Source organism: Odocoileus virginianus, chromosome 6 (genome assembly GCF_023699985.2).
Source record: "Odocoileus virginianus isolate 20LAN1187 ecotype Illinois chromosome 6, Ovbor_1.2, whole genome shotgun sequence".
Classification (NCBI taxonomy): domain Eukaryota; kingdom Metazoa; phylum Chordata; class Mammalia; order Artiodactyla; family Cervidae; genus Odocoileus; species Odocoileus virginianus.
The window spans coordinates 11,147,229-11,170,260 of record NC_069679.1 but is presented as its reverse complement, the minus strand read 5'-3'; the positions used below and the strand labels follow the sequence as shown (position 1 = coordinate 11,170,260).

General features: G+C 36.7%; 1 protein-coding gene across 14 annotated transcripts in view; it reads right to left on the bottom strand.

Moving 5' to 3' along the window:
- The window catches only part of LRRC49 (leucine rich repeat containing 49), a 153,218-nt gene that overhangs the window by 28,182 nt on the left and 102,004 nt on the right, over window positions 1-23,032 (bottom strand). For all 14 annotated transcript variants that reach the window (XM_070468737.1, XM_070468738.1, XM_070468740.1 and 11 more), the window contains one exon: window positions 19,977-20,137. In XM_070468737.1, coding sequence (XP_070324838.1) covers window positions 19,977-20,137 — 161 coding nt within the window. The remainder of the gene's footprint in view (window positions 1-19,976; window positions 20,138-23,032) is intronic.

Here is a 23,032-nt window from a genome sequence, read left to right as displayed (position 1 = left end):
TGGATCTCCTTGCAGTCAGGAACTCTTAAGAGTCTTCTCCAACACCACAGTTCAAAAGAATCAATTCTTAGGCAGTCAGCTTTCTTTATAGTCCAACTGTCACATCCATACATGACTACTGGAAAAATCATAGCCGCTTGATCCAACTCAAATTTTCTGCTTCATGAATACAGACATAACTATTTGTTACTCAATCTCAAAACTCAAACAATGCTTTGTTTTCATTATGGAATTTTGTTTTTAAACAGTATTTATTTCCCCTTACTAACATATTAATGTTTTGCCTTCCTTTGGACTCCAACAGAATTTTGTATACTCCTCTGATACATCACTTCTCATATTTAATCATAATTATGGGTTTACAATTTTGGCTACATTTTTTCATCTTTGGAGGGTCTGGAATCTGTTAATGGACTTTTCACAATGTAAATGACTGCATTATTAAAGATCCTCAGAACTTTTATAATGTTAATGTTGTGAGTAAGACTGACAAACCATCACCTTGCTGGTTTATCATGCTTTACTAGATTTCCATGTATATATTCCATAGGTACCAGTTAACATGTAACATATTTGTTAACACAATAAGAAACTGGGTAATAACATCCATCAACTCTGTGAATATGTGACCAAGAAAATATAAAAAGGATTGATTTCTGCCAGGCTAGTGCTCATGGCGATGATTATTATACAGTAGTAATCAAACATTTAATAAGTAATGGTGTGTGAATAATCTTAGATGAAAATCCTGTAAAGGTAATGGTTGATAACAGAACAAAAATAAGATGAGAATTAAGAGCTCCTTATATTGTGGTTTGTGTGATAACTTTGTGTTGAGCTATGTGGAGCAGTTGGTGTTAGTGATAAATAATCTGCCTGCCAATGCTGGACACACAAGAGACACGGATTTGATCCCTGGGTCTGGAAGATCCCCTGGAGTATGAAATGGCACCCCACTCCAGCATTCTTAAATTCCATGGGCAGAGGAGCCTGGTAGGCTATTGCCCATAGGATGGCAAAGAGTTGGGCAAGACTGAGTGACTGAGTGCACACACAACCTGTAGAACATATAATCATTTCTAGAATAGGATAAAGGAGTTACATTTCAATACCACTAAAATAAAGAAGGCTTTATGAAAAGAATGCACACCACTGTTACAGCATGTGCCATACTGTACTGCAACTGCTTGTTTCCGTCTCTCCTACTAAATAATGGATCCTTGAGGGTTCAAACTGTCACATTCACTGTAGTAGATCAGCACCTAGCACAGCTCCTAGCACATGTTGTGCTCAATAAATAGTTCTTCAAAGAATTAATGAATAAGACAATTATGAATTTTCTTATGAGTATCTACTGAATCTTAAAAAGGGTGTTCCAAACATCAACTGTGGTTTGAACAAAGGGGCAGAGTCGGTGATACAGACACAGGCTAAGGGGTTTGTAAGATGGTTCTTACAGGTGAGGCAAACACAAATAATGAAAAAGTAAAGTCAAGGCAAAAAAAAGTTTGCTAGTTAATGTAGTGAAGCCTGATGGCCACGATACTCAGCAAAAGAAGTTGAATCATAGCTATGAGAAATTGTGTTGTTTTACATCATTTGTTTGAACATGTCTTGTTTATCTCTTTTCCAAATGATTAAAAGTTTAAGAATATAAAATTCAAAATAAAATGCCTTTATTAGAAACTGGTTATTTTCTTTAAAAGTTTTTTAGTAAACTGTTAAGAAAATAAGTGAAATAATAAATAAGCCTAGCCTCAGCAAAACAGTTGTACAGCTCCAAAACAAAGCAGAAGTAATTTCCAACTGTTATAGACTTCATATGGACATTCAGTGAAAGCAAATGGCAAGTTTGCTGGGCTGTAGCTAGGAAACAAAGCGGCTGTTAAGTAGGTCTTACAGGACCAACCTTTTTTCAGCTATTTTCTTTTTTTTCCCCTCAATTAAAAAGAATGAACTTTATTTTTTAAATTAATTAATTAATTTAATTGGAGGCTAATTACTTTACAATATTGTAGTGTTTTTTGCCATACATTGACATGAATCAGCCATAGGCGTACATGTGTTTCCCATCCTGAACTGCCCTCCCAACTTCTTCCCCATCCCATCCTTCAGGGTCATCCCAGTGCACTAGCCCTGAGCACCCTGGGCTGACAAATCTGTTTCACATATGATAATATAAATGTTTCAATGCTATTCTCTCAAATCATCCCACCCTCACCTTCTCACACAGAGTCCAAAAGACTTCAATGTATCTGTGTCTCTTTTGATGTCTTGCATATAGGGTCATCGTTATCATCTTTCTAAATTCCATATATATGTTAGTATATTGTATTGGTGTTTTTCTTTCTGACTTACTTCACTCTGTATAATAGGCTCCAGTTTCATCCACCTCATTAGAACTGATTCAAATGTATTCTTTTTAATAGCTGAGTAATATTCCATTCTGTATTATGTACAACTTTCTTATCCATTCATCTGCTGATGAATATCTAGGTTGCTTCCATGTCCTACCTATTGTAAACAGTGCTGCGATGAACATTGGGGTACACGTGTCTCTTTCAATTCTGGTTTTCTTGGTGTGTATGCCCAGCAGTGGGATTGCTGGGTCATATGGAACATCTGTTTTCAGTTTTTTAAGGAATCTCCACACTGTTCTCCATAGCGGCTGTACTAGTTTGCATTCCCACTAACAGTGTAAGAGGGTTCCCTTTTCTCCACACCCTCTCCAGCATTACTGCTTGTAGACTTTTGGATAGCAGCCATTCTGACTGGCGTGAGATGGTATCTCATTGTGGTTTTGATTTGCATTTCTCTGATAATGAGTGATGTTGAGCATCTTTTCATGTATTTGTTAGGCATCTGTATGTCTTCTTTGGAGAAATGTCGGTTTAGTTCTTTGGCCCATTTTTTGATTGGGTCATTAATCTTTCTGGAATTGAGTTGTATGAGCTGCTTGTATATCTTTGAGATTAATTCTTTCAGTCAGTTGCTTCTTCTGCTATTATTTTCTTCCATTCTGAAGGCTGTCTTTTCACACTGCTTAGAGTTTCCTTTGTTGTGCTAAAGCTTTTAAGTTAATTAGGTCCCATTTGTTTGTTTTTGCTTTTATTTCCATTACTCTGGGAGTGGGTCATAGAGGATCCTGTTGTGATTTATGTCAGAAAGTGTTTTGCCTATGTTTTCCTCCAGGAGTTTAATAGTTTCTGGTCTTATGTTTAGATCTTTAATCCATTTTGAGTTTATTTTTGTGTATGGTGTTAGAAAGTGTTCTTGTTTCATTCTTTTACAAGTGGTTGATTAGTTTTCCCAGCACCACTTGTTAAAGAGATTGTGTTTTCTCCATTGTATAGTTTTGCCTCCTTTGTTAAAGATAAGTTGTCCATAGGTGCATGGATTTATCTCTGGGCTCTCTATTCTGTTCCATTGATCTATTTTTCTCTTTGTGCCAGTACCACACTGTCTTGCTGACTGGAGCTTTGTAGTATAGTCTGAAGTCAGGCAGGTTGATTCCTCCAGTTCCATTCTTCTTTCTCAAGATTGCTTTGGCTATTTGAGGTTTTTTGTATTTCCATACAAATTGTGAAATTATTTGTTCTAGTTCTCTGAAAAATAAAGTTGGTAGCTTGATAGGGATTGCATTGAATCTACAGATTGCTTTGGGTAGTATACTCATTTTCACTATATTGATTCTTCTGATCCATGAACATGGTATATTTCTCCATCTATTTGTGTCAACTTTGATTTCTTTCATCAGTGTGTTATAGTGTTCTATATACAGGTCTTTTGTTTCTTTAGGTAGCTTTATTCCCAAGTATTTTATTCTCTTCATTGCAGTGGTGAATGGAATTGTTTCCTTAATTTCTCTTTCTGTTTTCTCATTGTTAGTGTATAGGAATGCAAGGGATTCCTGTGTGTTAATTTTATATCCTACAACTTTACTATATTCATTGATTAGCTCTAGTAATTTTCTGATGGAGACTTTAGGGTTTTCTATGTAGAGGATCATGTCATCTGCAAACAGTGAGTTTTGCTTCTTCCTTTCCAATTTGGATTCCTTTTATTTCTTTTTCTTCTCTAATTGCTGTGGCTAAAACTTCCAAAACTATGTCGAATAGTAGTGGTGAGAGTGGGCACCCTTGTCTTGTTCTTGATTTAAGGGGAAATGCTTTTGATTTTTCACCATTGAGGATAATGCTTGCTGTGGGTTTGTCACATATGGCTTTTATTATGTTGAGGTATGTTCCTTCTATGCCTACTTTCTGGAGGGTTTTTTTTTTTTATCGTAAATGGATGTTGAATTTTGTCAAAGGCTTTCTCTGCATCTATTGAGATAATCATATGGTTTTTAATCTTTCAATTTGTTAATGTGGTGTATCACATTGGTTGATTTGCAGATATTGAAGAATCCTTGCATCCCTGGGATAAAGCTCACTTGGTCATGATGTATGATCTTTTTAATATGTTGTTGGATTCTGTCTGCTAGAATTTTGTTAAGGATTTTTGCAACTATGTTCATCAGTGATATTGGCCTCTAGTTTTCTTTTTTTGTGGCATCTTTGTCTGGTTTGGTTATTAGGGTGATGGTGGCCTCATAGAATGAGTTTGGAAGTTTACTTTCCTCTGCAATTTTCTGGAAGAGTTTGAGTAGGATAAGTGTTAGCTCTTCTCTACATTTTTGGCAGAATTCAGCTATGAGGCCATCTGGTCCTGGGCTTTTGTTTGCTGGAAGATTTCTGATTACAGTTTTGATTTCCATGCTTGTGATGGGTCTGTTAAGATTTTCTATTTACTCTTGGTTCAGTTTTGGAAAGTTACACTTCTCTAAGAATTTGTCCACTTCTTCCAAGTTGTCCATTTTATTGGCATATAGTTGCTGACAATAGTTTCTTATGATCCTTTGTATTTCTGTGTTGTCTGTTGTGATTTCCCCATTTTCATTTCTAATTTTGTTGATTTGATTCTTCTCCCTTTTTTCCTTGATGAGTCTGGCTAATGGTTTGTCTATTTTATTTATCTTATCAGAAAACCAGCTTTTAGCTTTGTTGATTTTTGCTATGGTGTCCTTTGCTTCTTTTTCATTTATTTCTGCCCTAATTCTTATGATTTCTTTACTTCTACTAACCCTGGGGTGCTTCATTTCTTCTTTTTCTAGTTGTTTTAGGTGTAGAGTTAGGTTATTTATCTGATTTTTCTCTTGTTTCTTGAGGTAAGCTTGTATTGCTATGAACCTTCCCCTTAGCACTGCTTTTACTGAATCCCATAGGTTTTGGGTTGTTGTGTTTTCATTTTCATTCGTTTCTATGCATATTTTGATTTCTTCTGTGATTTTTTGGTTATTCAGAAGCGTGTTGTTTAGCCTCCAAATGTTTGTATTTTTAATAGTTTTTTTCCTGTAGTTAACATCTAATCTTAGCGCATTGTGATCAGAAAAGATGCTTGGAATGATTTCAATTTTTCTGAATTTACCAAGGCTAAATTTATGGCCAGGATGTGATCTATCCTGGAGAAGGTTCCATGTGCACTTGAGAAAAAGGTGAAATTCATTGTTTTGGGGTGAAATGTCCTATAGGTATCAATTAGGTCTAACTGGTCCACTGTATCACTTAAAGTTTGTGTTTCCTTGCTAATTTTCTGTTGAGTTTGATCTATCCATAGGTGTGAATGGGGGTATTAAAGTCTCCAACTATTATTGTGTTACTGTTAATTTCCCCTTTCATACTTGTTAGCATTTGCCTTACATATTGCAATGCTCCTGTGCTGGGTGCATATATATTTATAATTGTTATATCTTCTTCTTGGATTAATCCTTTAATCATTATGTTTCAGTTATTTTCTGAATGAGGCTCAAGGTCAGCTTCAAACTCTAGCCAATAGGAAATAGAGGAAGCTGTTCCTCAGGCAAAGTGTGCTCTAATTTCCATAAAAAAATAATTCAGGAAGTTTTCTCCCCATGTTCATGTGTTGGGGATTTTCCTTCCAGTTTTTCTTGTATGCCTAACAGATATGTCCACATCTTTTTAGTCAAACATACATACATATTATTTCTTTTGCTCTATCATTCATTTATTGGCCAAACATTTGCTTAAAGTTCACTGTATACAGGGCACTGTCCTAAGAATTCTGTCCTAGGCAACCAGCTCATCTGCATTGAAAAAGTCAATCAGAACAGAAATTATGGGCAAGTTTTTTGATAAATCAAAACTTTCTTCAATTTTACTGACTTATGGTCCCAGAAAAATAACTGCTCAAATAATACTCTGTAATTAAATTAATAAGCAAATGGGTATAATTTCTAAAGACCTCAACCCCTTCAACCACTGAACAAATAGGTTAATCTGGAGAGGTATTGTGTCAGGTATTGTGGTAGGCATGGCGGATATAAAGATAATAGTTACTTATCCTTAAGAAGCTCCCATTCCGTATGAGGGTGGAAAGCAAGATAAATATATACATTAATCCTAATATACTATGCTTACTATCATACAATGAATATTTAAGCAATATGTTACGGAAATGCAGAGAAAAATGACTAATTCTGCTATTGCGGAGAAGTCAGGTTTCAGAAGGAGGTAGTATTGATATTTGAACTGGTCCTTGAAAGATAAACAGTAGAATTTTATCAGAAGTAGAAGGAAGAAGCATATTTCATGTAAGAAAAACAGAATGAAGAAAGGCACAGAAGCCTAATTATACTCAGTTAAAAACAATTTCAATATGGATGGAACACTGAAATTAAGAAATTAAACACTAAAATACATAGGGGAGTAGAAGTTGAAGATGAAGTAAAAAAAATCAGATTTTATCTTACAAGTTTGAAGAGCAGAAAAAGATTTTTAAATAAAAATGTAACAGAACCATATTCAATGCAAGTTTTTAAGCATCTCCAGTGTGCCATGCTGGATCATGAACTCCTTATTTCCAAATTCAGACTGAAATTGAAGAAAGTGGAGAAAACCACTAGACCATTCAGGTATGACCTAAATCAAATCCCTTATGACTATATACTGGAAGAGAGAAATAGATTTACGGGACTAGATCTGATAGAGAGTGCCTGATGAACTATGGTTGGAGGTTAGTGACATTGTACAGGAGACAGGAATCAAGACCATCCCCAAGAAAAAGAAATGCAAAAAAGCAAAATGGCTGTCTGAGGAGACCTTACAAATAGCTGTGAAAAGCCAGGAAGAGAAAAGCAAAGGAGAAAAGGAAAGATACACCCATTTGAATGCAAAGTTCCAAAGAATAGCAAGGAGAGATAAGAAAGCATTCCTCACTGATCAATGCAAAGAAATAGAGGAAAACAATAGAATGGGAAAACTAAGATCATGGCATCTGGTCCCATCACTTCACAGGAAATAGATGGGGAAACAGTGAAAACAGTGGCAGACTTTATTTTTCTGGGCTCCAAAATCAGTGCAGATGGTAATTGCAGCCATGAAATTAAAAGATGCTTACTCCTTGGAAGGAAAGTTATGACCAACCTAGACAGCATACTAAAAAGCAGAGACATTACTTTGCCAACAAAGGTCTGTCTAGTCAAGGCTATGGTTTATCCAGTGGTCATGTATGGATGTGAGAGTTGGACTGTGAAGAAAGTTGAGCACTGAAGAATTGATGCTTTTGAAGTGTGGTGTTGGAGAAGACTCTTGAGAGTCCCTTGGACTGCAAGGAGATCCAACCAGTGCATCCTAAAGGAGATCAGTCCTGGGTGTTCATTGGAAGGACTGATGCTGAAGCTGACACTCCAGTACTTTGGCCACCTCATGCAAAGAGTTGACTCATTGGAAAAGACCCTGATGCTGGGAGGGATTGGGGGCAGAGGAGAAGGGGACAACAGAGGATGAGATGGCTGGATGGCATCACCAACTCGATGGACATGAGTTTGAGTAAACTTTGGGAGTTGGTGATGGACAGGGAGGTCTGGCATGCTGTGATTCATGAGGTCGCAAAGAGTCGGACACGATTGAGCGACTGAACTGAACTGAATAGAATGGGAAAGACTAGAGATCTCTCAAGAAAATTAGAGATACCAAGGGAACATTTCATGCAAAGATGGGCTCAATAAAGGACAGAAATGGTAGGGACCTAACAGAAGCAGAAGATATTAAGAAAAGGTGGCAAGAATACACAGAAGAACTGTACAAAAAAGATCTTCATTACCCAGATAATCACGATGGTGTGATCACTCACCTAGAGCCAGACATCCTGGAATGTGAAGTCAAGTGGGCCTTAGGAAGCACCACTACGAACAAAGCGAGTGGAGGTGATGGAATTCCAGGTGAGCTATTTCAAATCCTGAAAGATGATGCTGTGAAAGTGCTGCACTCAACATGCCAGCAAATATGGAAAACTCAGCAGTGGCCACAGGACTGGAAAAGGTCAGTTTTCATTCCAATCTCAAAGAAAGGCAATGCCAAAGAATGCTCAAACTACTGCACAATTGCACTCATCTCACATGCTTGTAAAGTAATGCTTAAAATTCTTCAAATCAGGTTTCAGCAATACATGAACCGTGAACTTCAGATGTTCAAGCTGGTTTTAGAAAAGACAGAGGAACCGGAGATCAAATTGCCAACATCTGCTGGATCATCAAAAAAGCAAGAGAGTTCCAGAAAAACATCTATTTCTGCTTTATTGACTATGTCAAAGCCTTTGACTGTGTAGATCACAATAAACTGTGGAAAATTCTGAAAGAGATGGGAATACCAGACCACCTGATCTGCCTATTGAGAAACCTGTATGCAGGTCAGGAAGCAACAGTTAGAACTGGACATGAAACAACAGACTGGTTCCAAGTAGGAGAAGGAGTACATCAAGGCTGTATATAGTCACCCTGCTTATTTAACTTATATGCAGAGTACATTATGAGAAATGCTGGGCTGGATGAAGCACATCTGGAATCAAGATTGCCGGGAGAAATATCAATACCCTCAGATATTCAGATGATACCACCCTTATGGCAGAAAATGAAGAACTAAAGAGCCTCTTGATGAAAGTGAAAGACGAGAGTGAAAAGTTGGCTTAAAGCTCAACATTCAGAAAACTAAGATCATGGCATCTGGTCCCATCACTTCATGGGAAATAGATGGGGAAACAGTGGAAAAGTGGCTGACTTTATGTTTCTGGGCTCCAAAATCACTGCAGATGGTGACTGCAGCAATGAAATTAAAAGATGCTTACTCCTTGGAAGGAAAGTTATGACCAACCTAGACAGCATATTAAAGAGCAGAGACATTACTTTGCCAACAAAGGTCTGTCTAGTCAAGGCTATGGTTTTTCCAGTGGTCATGTATGGATGTGAGAGTTGGACTGTGAAGAAAGTTGAGCACCGAAGAATTGATGCTTTTGAACTGTGGTGTAGGAGAAGACTCTTGAGAGTCCCATGGACTGCAAGGAGATCCAACCAGTCCATCCTGAAGGAGATCAGTCCTGGGTGTTCATTGGAAGGACTGATGTTGAAGCTGAAACTCCAATACTTTGGCCACCTCATGCAAAGAGTTGACTCACTGGAAAAGACCCTGATGCTGGGAAAGATTGAGGGCAGGAGGAGAAGGGGACGACAGAGGATGAGATGGCTGGATGGCATCACCGACTCGATGGACATGGGTTTGGGTGGACTCCGGGAGTTGGTGATGGACAAGGAGGCTTGGCGTGCTTCGGTTCATGAGGTTGCAAAGAGTTGGACACGAATGAGCAACTGAATGGAACTGAACTGAAGTGTGCCATGCATGGAGCTAGGTTCTGTGGCTGGGAATAAAAAGATGAATAAGATATGTTCCCTGCCCTCAAGGACCTACTTGAGATAGATAAATTGGTCAATTTTGTGGAGAAGTAGGTAGGAAGGAGAGACTGAATGAGGGAGGTTAGTAGGAAGACTAGTGCAATAGTGTCAGCTAGATTATATAACAAAAAAGAAGGCATCAAGCAGTGGAAAAGGCACTGGCAAGAAAATAAGATAGAACTTAGTTTAAATCCTAGATTTGCCAGAATAAATAGATGACTTTTGGAGCAAGTTACTGAATTTCTTTGTAGTTTCAGTTTCCTTGTATGTAAAATATTGATCACAATACATATTTTTTCAGGGTTGTTATTAAGACTAGAAATCATATTCTAAACCACATGGTGGTGGTGGTTTAGTCACCAAGTCATGTCTGATGCTTGTGACCCCATGGACTGTAGCCCACCAGGCTCCTTTGTCCATGGGATTTCCCAGGCAAAAATACTGGAGTGGGTTGCCATTTCCTTCTCCAGGGGACCTTCCTGACCTAGCGATCAGTTCTAAACCATACTTAATGCTTACTTCAATAGATTTTAATAATAATTATTAATAAAAGAACACAGATATACCAGAAATTTAAGAGATCATAAAAGTAGGACTTAGTGACTGTGGGGAAGGAATGACAGGGAGGATTCAAAAGGTTTAGAGTAGGTGATGGAGTCAACCTGGCCTAGGTTTTACTCCTATCAAGGCTAAATTCATCCTTTAAGAAATGTGGTATTTCTCTACAGAGGATCCATGCTTTATAATTTGTTTTTCCATGAAGTGTAATACATTTCAATGTATATTTCCCAATTCAAGTACTATTTATATAACAGTAAGGCAGTCTGCCATCAAATAGGAATTCTCTTAAAGATTTTTAGAAGTTAATTCCAAGTCCAAGTGTTCATTAATCCAACTCAAGCTTTATATAAGAATGAATCAGAAAAATATTCTACACCTTCCTGATTAGTAAAGGACTCTAAGACTAGATGATTAACTTAATGCAATAAAGTAGTAAGTCCCAGAAAGCCAGGCTAAATGGAGAATATACTCTTAAATGCCTAAGTGGAGAGGAATGACACTATTTCAGAGAATTACAGGTTGTTGTTTTTTTTTAATCTTTATGCATTCTATAACAAGCTAGAATAGGAAGACTTAAAATATTTCGGAAGATTCTTTTTCCAATGAATAAGTGGTGCTGATTCCTATAATAATGTATTTTATGAATTTCTATTACAACATTCATAGGTGTGGAAATTCATTTTATGCATTATATTTTATTACAGTAGTGTTGGCTAAAATACCACACTGTTCGTAGACAGGAAATGACCGAAAATAAACCAGCTTCACTGTATGCATCCAATGTAAGCAAAGAAAACATTACACCATGTACTTTCCCATTTCTGGCAGGGGAAAGAAACCTGTAATATGTCATTTTACTATAGAGCTGTCCCAAGTACAGTGAACAGTGAAATCATTAACGGGATATACCAAGGTTTTACAGAATTTCTTCCCTTTATGTGACTATAATTTTTTCATGGATACTTATTTCCAGGCGTTTAGTTACACACCCATAAGTTAAAGGTCACAGACATTATAACACAAGAATTAGCCACTTTTTTGGCATTATGAAATACTAAAGACCATAAATGGGATTGTTAAAAATGGAAAATCTTATGAGGCATTAAAAAAGCAAATTGGAACCCTAAGGAAGAGACTCTGTGGCCCTCTGACTTTCCACCTTCAGATAGAGCCAGGATAGTATCATTCCTGAAAGATGAAATTTAATTATATTTTTAAAGACTTACAGAGAATGTAGTAATAAAACTTCTAACTACTTAAAATGTTTCACTTTGTGCTTTCAGATAAAATAGTTGATAGAATTAGCATGAGTTTGAAACGGCTCCCTCTAAGACCCCATTAAGGTAATTAAAAGGTCACAAACACAATAACAAGTAAAGAGGACAGGGGGAGACAATCTTTAGCAAGAAGTTTCAGCAAATTTCTGGAAGCTGGAAGGTGAAGAATTTTGAGTGAGGAAGGACAAAGGAAACCATAGCTTTGAATATGAAGTGGAGACAAGAACAAAAATGTCAGCCAAGATGCCCAAACTTTGGAAAGGAATGAACAGAGATATGATGGAAGATGGGAGTGAGAAGCGAGACTAACACAGGGAGGGGCATTAATTGAAGATCTGCAAGGACCCTACTACTTCCCTCTTCCACTGCCAACAAAACAGGCAGAGGGACATTGCAGTTGATTTGGAAAAGGAAAGAATACTCAACAAATAACACTGGAGCTACTGGTTATTCCTATAGGGAAAAACAAGGAAATTCAATCCAACCTCAAACTTACAAATCAATTTCAGATGTAATAAAGACTAAAATATGATAGGCTAAATTTTAACCTTTAGGAAGACAAAATGGGAGAATATTTTTATAATCTCAGTGTAGTAAAAAAAATTATTTTGCCCTTAAATACAATCCAAATGGGTAAACCATAGAAGAAAAGACATACATATTGGTATCTTCAAAATACAAATGGTATTTAAAGTCAAACAAATACATGATATTGCTTAGGGGGAAAGCAGAGAGAGAAAAGAAAGCTCAGGACTAAAATCAGAGGAATTCTACCATCTAGAAGTTGAAAGGACAGAAGTATTTGAGGATATGAAAAAGACACATAATCCAAGTAAAATGTAAATATTACTAGTAATATGATGTAAAATAATAAACTGTAAACAATGGGTCAAAAGGAAATAGTGAGACTAAATTAGGTCAGGGAGATAGCTGGCTTCAAAAAGAGTGGAGTCTATTTAATAGACAAATAAGAAGTTTAAAGAAACTGAAATGTGGCAAAGGAAGCACAAATCTCTTTGTTAAACAAACAAAAACAGGCCATCAGAAAGCCCAGATAAAAACCAACTATGTAAGAAAGGCATGGCTCAAATATGAAGCAAACTAACCTGTGGCATGATTTTGAACAAACTTTGAAGTGTAACCTTTGAATCTGATACTAGGACTAGTTTTCTTGAATGGTTTAGGAAGCAGAAAATAAGATATAAGTATACAACTGGACTCTCAAGTAAAAAATAGTTACATGATAATTATATAATCACAGAAATTTAAACACGTTATCAGTTTTCAATCTTTGAAAGTGCAAGTGCAAGTTGCTCAGTTGTGTCCAACTCTTTGCAATCCCATGGACTGTGGCCCGCCAGGCTCCTCTGTCCATGGAATTCTCTAGGCAAGAATACTGATTGGTATGGGTAGCCATTCCCTTCTCCAGGGGATCTTCCCAACCCAGGGATCGAACCCAGGTCTCCCCCAATGAAAGCAGATTCTTCACCATCTGAGCCACCAGGGAAGCCCCAGAATACGGGAGTGTGTGGCCTATCCCTTCCCCAGGGGATCTTCCCCACCCAGGAATCAAACTGGGGTCTCCTGCATTGCAGGCAGATTCTTTACCAGTTGAGCTGATCTTCAGAAGCTACCAACTGACAAAAATAATGGCTATAGAACAAATATAAATGATACTGATCTTGAAATATAAAAGTATAGTTCACAGAATACAAAATTAGGGTACCAAAGGAGAGAAAAGGGCAGGAGAGGGAAGTCTGAAACTCCATCTCTCCACAAAGGCAACAAATGTGATAGCAAAAACTGTCAGAATCAACTTTTTCAGAACTCTGGAATCTAAGAAATATTACAACAACCAGGGGAATGATTAATGAAGAAAAATAATGCTGATTTTTATTAAGACCATTCTGTGGCATTTGAGCTTACCCTGTTACCATCCCCTACTTCCCAGCTCAGTGGCAGCCTTGAACATGACAGCTCACATTCCTTGTGTGGGTTGCTGGTACCAGAGGAAGCAATACATATCTTACTATAAAAAATTGTGGTTATATGTTTTGACATGTCTAGTAGTAGCTCGCCAAAGGATCAGCTCAAGGACGTGCCTTTGTTTCCCTGCCTCTGAGCCTCCCCATAGCTGAGGTAGCTTCCTGGGTGGCAGTTTTCAAAAGTATTTAAAGGCAAAAATGTATTCAGCTGCTGCCACACAGGGCAAACAACACATAGACCAAAAAGACTGAGAAACAAGAGGCTGGGGAAGGAGATGTTTAGGGGAAGAAGGACTTTGAGGAGCTCCTGTGTATTCCAGGGAATCTACAGGGTGACACTTATGTCCACATTTATGCTCAGAAAAGACCCGAGAAGACTCTAAACATCAACTCCAACTATGGAACGACAAAGACAAACAGAGAGATTCTTAAAAGCAACAAGAGAGAAATGACTAGTCCCGTAATAATAAAAAGAATCTTCAATAAGATTAATAGCCAACTTCTCATCAGAAACCATGGAAGACAGAGGCAGTGGGATGGCATATTGAAAGGAAAAAAAGAAAACCAAAAACTGTTAACCAAGAATTCTGTATCCAGCAAAATTGTACTTCAAATCTGAGGGAGAAATTAAGACATTTCTAGATAGACAAAAATTGTGAGAGTTCATTGCTAGTATACCTGCTCTATAAAAAAAATTCTAAAGTAGTCCTTTAGATTGAAATGAGAGGAACCTGGACCATAACTCAAAGTCACATGAAGAAACAAAGAATATTAGAACAGATAATTATACAGATAAATATAGAATCCAGTGTCACTGTATTTTTAGTTGGTAACTCCTCTTTATTCTTGTATGATTTAATAGACAAATGCATAAAACAGTACCTATAAATCTATAGGTACTGTCCACACAATGTATAAAGACAAAATTTGGAGCTATATGAGAGCAAAGTGTTTACAAATTAATACAACTAAATTGGGTATTAATGCAAACTAAACCATTATATATTAAGATATCAGTTATATTCCTTAGTGAAAATGTTAGTCACTCAGTTGTGTCTGACTCTTTTGCAACCCCATGAACTGTAGCCCGCTGGGGTCCTCTGTCCATGACGTTCTCCAGGCAAGAAAACTGGAGGGGGAGTCATTCCCTTCTCCAGGGGATCTTCTTGACCCACTGATCAATCTGATACACAGTCAAAGATTTGGTAGAAATGGAGTCAGCAAGATATACTTAAAAGAGTGAAAGTAAAAGCTGCTTAGCTGTGTCTGACTTTTTGTGATCCCATGGACTACACAATCCATGGAATTCTCCAGGCCAGAATACTGGAGTAGGTAGCTGTTCCCTTCTCCAGGGGATCTTCCCAACCCAGGGATTGAACCCAGGTCTCTAGCATTGCAGGCGGATTCTTTACCAACTGAGCCACCAGGAAGACCCACTTAAAGAGTAGTCAGTCATAAAAAACAACAAAATAAAGCCAATTGCAGCAACATGGATGGACCGAGAGATTGCCATATTAAGTGAAGTCAGCCAAAGACAATTACCATTTGATATTGCTCATATGTAGAATCTTTTAAAAAACGGTACAAATTAACTTATTTACAAAACAGAGTTACAGATGTAGAAAACAAACTTATAATTACCAGGGGGAAAGGAGAGAGGGAGGGAATGAGGATATATACATGCACCACTATATATATATATATATATATATATATATATGTATATATATATAAAATAGGTACCACCTAATAAGGACCTACCATGTAGCACACTCTACTCAATACTCTGTAATGGCCTATATGGGAAAAAAATCTAAAAAAGAGTGGATATATGTGTATGTATAACTGATTCACTATGATGTACACCTGAAACTAACACAACATGGTAAATCAACTATACTCCAATTAAAAAAATTAAAAATAAACAAATAATTAAAAGTTAAAAATAAATAGAAAAGAGTAGCCACACAGGTAAAAGGAAAATCAAGTGAATGTGCTCTCAATATTAATGCAAAGATCCTATCAACAATGAGTAACAACTATGTCAACTGGTGTGGCATGTTCAAGCAAAATAAGCACTTGAAGTTCAGAAAGTCAACCTGGATTCTCTGTTTAACAGTCCTTCATATAGGCATATACAAGGTAAAATAAGCTCTTTAAGAAATATTCCTACCTTTCCAATGTAACAGATTTTACAGGAATCACATAACCACAAGCCAACTGAAAAAAAAAAAGACCTCCAACTACTATAAGCTGTGATTTTGCATTATAGTCTCTACTAATAATTTCTTGTCTAGCTCTAAAGTTTTACTTTTCTGATTTCATAGATAAATGTTAATTGTGTCTCCTTGAATTAAAAGTTTTTAGATTATCAAAAAGGGTCAGACCATGATAATGTAATCATGTCTCCATGGCACTTTGAACTTACAACAGTAGAAATTTTTGCCAGAAACTGTGGATCTCTTTCCTAATAATGCATTACTGTTCTCCACATCCTCTGCATTGAACCCACACATCAATTTTCCCATCTCTTCCAAATTCTTCATTTGTGCTCTTTCCTTAAAAAGCCTCTGGCTTTGTGCAACTCCTAATAAAAGTTCTGAAACTCTTGGCAGCAATTTTAAGTCATAGCAATTTTCACTAGCAGACACTTCTTTCTCTTGGAACCAATTGCTTTTTAGAGGGTCACAAAATTTTGGGGAAAAAGTTGTTTTAAAAGTTTAGAGTGTTAGGAAAGTCACATTAATAGTCTGGAGTCCACCTATCAGTCTGCCTAATAGTCAGAGTCCAGCAATCAGAGATAGTTTTGCAAGGTAAAAGAATCAATTAACTAACAATGACACTTCCACAATCACTGCTGCTGCCAACACTAGTAAAAAGTGAACAGTGAACATCTCTGTGATAAGGGCATAGGATGCATGGCTGAGATTGGAAGGAGATAATGCTGGTCACCACTGAATACTCTGGCCCTTGGTTCCACACCTAGTTCTGCCATTAATAACTTCAATGTCCACACAATAATAACTTCAACTCATCTTCTTTCTTCTCCCCTCCTTACTGATTTCTACTCTTCTCCAACAACTCATTCCCAGGGCCACAGTGGCCTCCAAAGTGTTTTTTATGTTATTACTAAAATATATGCCATCTCTAAAATCTTCAACTTCAAAAACTTAATTTGACCATAAATTCCCACTAGTTCAGCTCACTACTAATCCTATTACTTTATGTAATTCTCATCTTTAATTTCATTTAGACTTCTAGTCCCAGAAATACTACATTTTCTCCCAATTCATTGGCAACCTTCTACTTTTTAATTATTTAAAAATAGCCTAGACCATATGATCTATCATTTCTTTCTTTTGACATTATACTTGATTTTTTTAATTCCTTATCTTTGATCCTTTATTTCCTTATTCTTTCTAAGATATCTAGCTTTTCTATTGATATACCTATAGCAAACCTTCAGTGTATTAAAAAGCAGAGACATCACTTTGCTGACAAAGGTCCATAAAGTCAAAGCTATGATTTTTCCACTAGTCATGTATGGATGTGAGAGCTGGACCATAAAAAAGCTGAGAGCTGAAGAATTGATGATTTTGAATTGTGGTGCTGGAGGAGACTCTTGAGAGTCCCTTGGACAGCAAGGAGATCAAACCAGTCAATCCTAAAGGAAATCAAACCTGAATATTCACTGTAAGGACTGATGCTGAAGCTGAAGTTCCAATACTCTGGCCATGTGATGCGAAGATCCAACTCATTGGAAAAGACCCTGATGCTGGGAAAGATTGAGGGCAGGAGAAGGGTGTGACAGAGGATGAGATGGCTGGATGACATAACTGCCTCAATGGACATGAGTTTGAGCAAGCTCCAGGAGATAGTGAAGCAAAGGGAAGCCTGGCTTGCTGCAGTCCATGGGGTTGCAAAGACACGACTTAGTGACTGAACAACAACTGATATATCTTGTCACTTTGTACTCCTGGAATACTCGCTCAACAATTCAGACTAGCTGCTACAATTTCGTGGTCTACAACTTCCTTTAGTTCCTCAGAATTTTCCTTCAACATCTCAACACTTCCCCAGTTAGCTCCCTAGTATACTTGAAAAATGTAGAGATATACCATGATTTTTAAAGTGATGATTTATTATCTTACAAATGTTAATTCTACTGAAATAAACAACTTAAATGCCATTTGAAAAAGATTCTTAACTTTCCATTTATATTAAATGACTTTAAAGGTCATATGTAAGAACAAGTGTATGAGAATTGAAACTTTGAAAAGAATAGTGAAAGCATATTTCCCTAACTAGATATTAAAACCATAAAATGACAATAATCAAAACAGTCTGGTATTGGCATTAAAACAGATAAGTAGGTTAGTGAAATGGAATAGAAAATTCAGAAATATATCCAGTATTTATGGGAACTTAGTATAAGATGAAAATGACATTCCCATTACAAAAGAGACTAATTTAATTGAGGAATGCTATTAGAAGACTGTCTAGTCAATTGGAATAAAATAAAGTTAGGCTCTTACCTAACAGCATATATAAAAATAAATTTTATGTATTAAAGAAGGAATTTTAAAACCTTATTAAAATTTTAGAATAAAATTTATAAGGTCATTTGGATAAACTTGGAACTAGGAATCCTTCTTAAGGAAGATAGAAAAAATATTTTTAAAGAAAAGATAAATCAGAAATAGAACTAATGGGTAGTATTCCATAAATCTAAAGCCCAATGATATAAAGTTTTAATTTTATAAAGTATAGTTATATACAAGTAGAATTATTTTGACATTTAAATAATATTAAATAAAGTTTCAGGGCAATATAAGTGATATATCCATTATATAAGTTATCACTTAATTAAAATGTTAATTCTTGTTTCCTTATTTTTCTAGCTGAAAGATCTAAGAAACTCTACATGTAGATACCCAAGTGAGGTGAAGGAGGTAAGCTAGTCAATATAAATTAATCTTATAACTAAAATTGCTAAGGTATATTTGTCTTTAAGATATACGTCAAACTCTAACTACAGTAAACTTCCAAAATATTATTCTAATTCCTCTTAAATGACTTGCTGATTACACTCTTCATATATGGAAAGCTGAAAGAATATTGGCTGAAAAACTGAAATAAAAGCTATATTATATTTAGTTTGAAATGTGTTTCAGAATTTGGTTATGTCATTAGATAACTGTGCATCAAATGAAACAAAACTGAAGTGCACTCTATCTCTGAGTTGTAGCTTTTCTTTTTAAATCATATATATACACACACATTTTTAAATTATAAAACAAACTATAAAGTTATATATGCTTTATATTCCTCTCATTGACTTGATTCTAGTATGCCTTTATGAGCAGAAGTAAAATATGTTAAGCCTAGATAGTGTCCTCAGATTTGTTCATAAACCAAAGGATATGTGTTATATGATTTGTATGTCATAGAAGGAAAAGGCTGTGAGCCACTGGAAAAGACAGATACTCTAGATTGTAACTGGAGTAACTATGTTTTATGCCAAATTGCTTAACACTGATAGTGAAGGAGTAAGGATTTGTGCTAGCTACTGGGGAAACAACAAAGGTTAACACAATCAGGATTTTACAATCTAGTGGGGAAGACAGATACAAAACAACTACTTCATGTTGTTGTTCAGTCGCTAAGCTGTGTCCGACTCTGCGACCCCATGGACTATATAGCATGACAGGCCCCTGTGTCCTTCACTATCTCCCGGAGTTTGCTCAAATCCATGTCCGTTGAGTTGGTGATGCCACCCAATCATCTCATCCTCTGCTGCCCTCTTCTCCTTTTTCCTAACTAACCAATGGTTAATTATGGTCATGATAAGTGCTAACAAGGGGAAGTGCAGAGTACTAGGAGAAAAAAAGGTATCTGATCTAGCCTGCTCTCTGGGAAGTCATTAGGAAAGACTTTTCAGGGGAAGTGAGGTTTGAAGTCAAGACCTCCAGGCTGAATTGCAGTTAGCCAGGGCAGGGTGAAGGAAGCAGGGCAGGGGAGAATAGATCTGTTTGTAGAAGAAGGGTTCTAAGTTAGGAGGTAACCAAATTGGGAATCACTGAGGCTGCAGCACAAGAACAGAGTGGCTGATACTATGAGACAAGATAGGTAAGGTGGGTAGATGCCCTTACAGGCTATATTAAGTAATCTAGATTTATTCCTAATAAAAATAAGAGCAAGCTTATATTTTCAATATTTCCACCTTAAGTTTTAAAACCTATTGCTAATTTCAGTAGGCTTTCTTAAGAAAACTATTTTAAAATAATTATATGTAAAATATTTTCCCATTTCTGCTCCAAATTCATTTCTCCAAAGATACTAATATCCGGAAAGAATACCACTGCATACCCTGCTTCCTCTGGAAATGTAGAGACGGTGCTTCCATCATTCTGACAGTGGTCCTGAGAGTCAGAATCTCTTCTATCTTGATTTATAGCAATACTGGTTATTCGATGTTGTTGCAAGTCCCACTTTCGAGCTACATTGTTAATTGTTAACCTTTTCTTCTCCTATGAAAAAGTTCATTGTGACAAGAATTACATAATGCAATTTTTGTAGCAGGAGAATCCAAGGAGCATATTGTTTGTACTACTTATCACATCTTTAAAAGGAGTCAATTACTTAAAGCAGATACCAAATATGTATTCTAAAACACAGTATAAGCGGCCTTTATTCAACCTATGCATTTAAACATCTCAAAAATGCTCTATCATTCTTAAAAAAGTATATACAAATAACAATTACTCCCATTGGACATAAGAAAATTCACTACTTGCAAGTTTAATTTGACGGAAATTTATATACTTAAGTGTTTTGTCTGCATGTATGCTAAGTCGCTTTAGTCATGTCCCACTCTTTGCAACCCATGGATTGTAGCCTGCCAGGCTCCTTTAAAGGTCCATGGGATTGTCCAAGAAAGAACATTGGAGTGGGTTTCCATTTCCTCCTCCAGGGGACTCAAGTGTTACGTGAAGTTTAAATTATGTCTTTGTGCATAAAGATAGTAAGAAAAACTGACAATATTTTAATCTTTCTAACCAATAATTATGGGAAATATGGTGGAGTGATCTGGGGGCGGGGGAGAAAGGAGAGATTGAGCAGTGTTCTAAGCTTCACAGCATAAATTACAATGTCTGAAAATTAACAATCATATACTGACTATTAAAAGAAATTGTATTAAGTTCAAACATTTCTAGATAACTAGTAGATCTTAGATTATCCATTATCAAACCTCATGACTCAGATGGTGAAGAATCTGCCCACAATGCAGAAGACCCAGGTTCCATCCCTGGGTAGGGAGGATTCCTTGGAGGAGGAAATGGTAACCCACTCCAGTATTCCTGCCTGGAGAATCCCATGGACAGAGGAGCCTGGTAGGTTACAGTCCATGGGGCTGCAGAGTCGGACATAACTGAGTGACCAACACAACTTCTAGATGGCAAGTTGATTAAATCAGAGTGCTGAAAATAGACACTTCCCCTTTTATCTTCACTCAGAGAACACTCATCTAGCGAGAAACCATCTGTGTGACACTGACCCTCTTCACCTGCTCCCTTTGGAAGCAGTGAAAGCTGTCAGGAAGACTCTTTGCCTGCTCCCTCAGTGCACTCACACATGTGGAATACTTATGTTTAGATCCACCTCTTTGCCTGTCTAAAATTTTAGATGCAGAAATGGCACTGGATAGGAATGAAAACTGGTGACAAAGCTTAATTAAGACTAAACATTTTAAAAGTTCTATTTCTGCATTTAAAAATGTCTTTAACATGGATTCTTTTTTCTATTGCTTGGTATTTGAAATTTGTTTACATAATTAAATGGGTTCCACTTAGTATGTGTATACTTCTGAGACTTCTTGACATTTTATGTATGTTCTTATCTAAAGCAAGTAGGCATTTGACATTCTACTATAAATCTTCCCCCCAAATCTATGATATGAAGGCATCTTATCTTAAAGGATTCTATTTCAGTTATTTGCAGATGACCTGGGACAACCCAATTCTTAATCTACACAATACCATTATTTTCACTCAGTGCCAAGGCTATTTTGCTTTTTTTTTTCAAGGCTATTTTGAAAGAGGCAGGGGCAGTGAGTTAATGGCAGATGGCTATCATGCTGATACCATGCATGTGGCTTTCTGGCTGACTTGGAGTTGGCAAAAATAAATATCCTTAATGAGGTAGATATAGCAGTGCTTAGAAAAAAGGCACAAAAGTTTACACCACTCAGTATGTTAAATTTATAACAAGATACTCTGAAAATGCAAACACTTTCCTATATCAATCCCAAAGTTAAGCTTTCTTTAATTGGGTTGTTAAAATCAGATCAACACCAGGCTGTCAAAGAAAATGGGTATTTTCACTGAGGTCAAGAAAAGGGAAGATATAGTTTAAAACAAGAGTGATCTGGGATTAGGTGGGGATCACTAGCTGGCTAGAGGGGCCAACAAGGGCTGTAAGTGCCTATGGAGCAGGAAAAAGAAGAACAAAGGAAAGACTAAGATTCTGTAAGGCAAAAGAGGGTTCCCCCCAAAAAAATTTTATGTTCAAAGATCATGGATGCATCTGGCATATTGATACAATATTGTACAATTAGTACAATATTAGTACAATGACTATAGCCACAGGACAGTCTGTCAAATTTGTGTTAAAGTGATGGTTATTTTAGAAGATGCCAACTTTCAGCTTCTGCCACTTGAGTCTATTCTTTATAAACCAAGCAATACCGCACTAGTATATGTCATCACTATCACTTCCATTCATTTTAAAGATTGAAAAGAAAATAGAAAGATAGAAAAGCAACAGGACTAAAGATGGATGCCTATACACCCTTTCTGTCCCTCAGAAACAGCAGTCCCCAACTTTTTCAGGTACCAGGGACGAGTTTAATGGAAGAAAATCTTTTCATGGACCAGGATACAGTGGTGGTGGTGGGGGCGGTGGTTTGGGGATGTTCAAGCACATTGTATTTATTGTGTGCTTTATTTCTAAATTATTATACATTGTGATATATAATGAAATAATTATACATCTCACTGGACTGCAGAATCAGTGGGAGCTCTAAATTTGTTTTCCTGCAACCAGACAGTCCCATCTGGGGGTGATGGAAGACACTGACATCTGAACTGAGATGAGCGGCTATAAGTACAGATAAAGCTTCGATCATTCGCCTGCCACTCACCTCCTGCTGTGTGACCCAGTTCCTAATAGACTGGAGTTGAGAGGACTTGGGATTGAGTTTGTTTTGTTTATTAATTTAGGAGTAGTTTTCACAAAGTAAAACACACAGATTCAAGTGTACTCTTCAATCAGTTCTGACAAACGCATAAATGTTAACCTATAACATTTCCATCACCCCAGTAAGTTCTCTTGTTTCCTAAGTTTACTATATACAACTTTGTTAT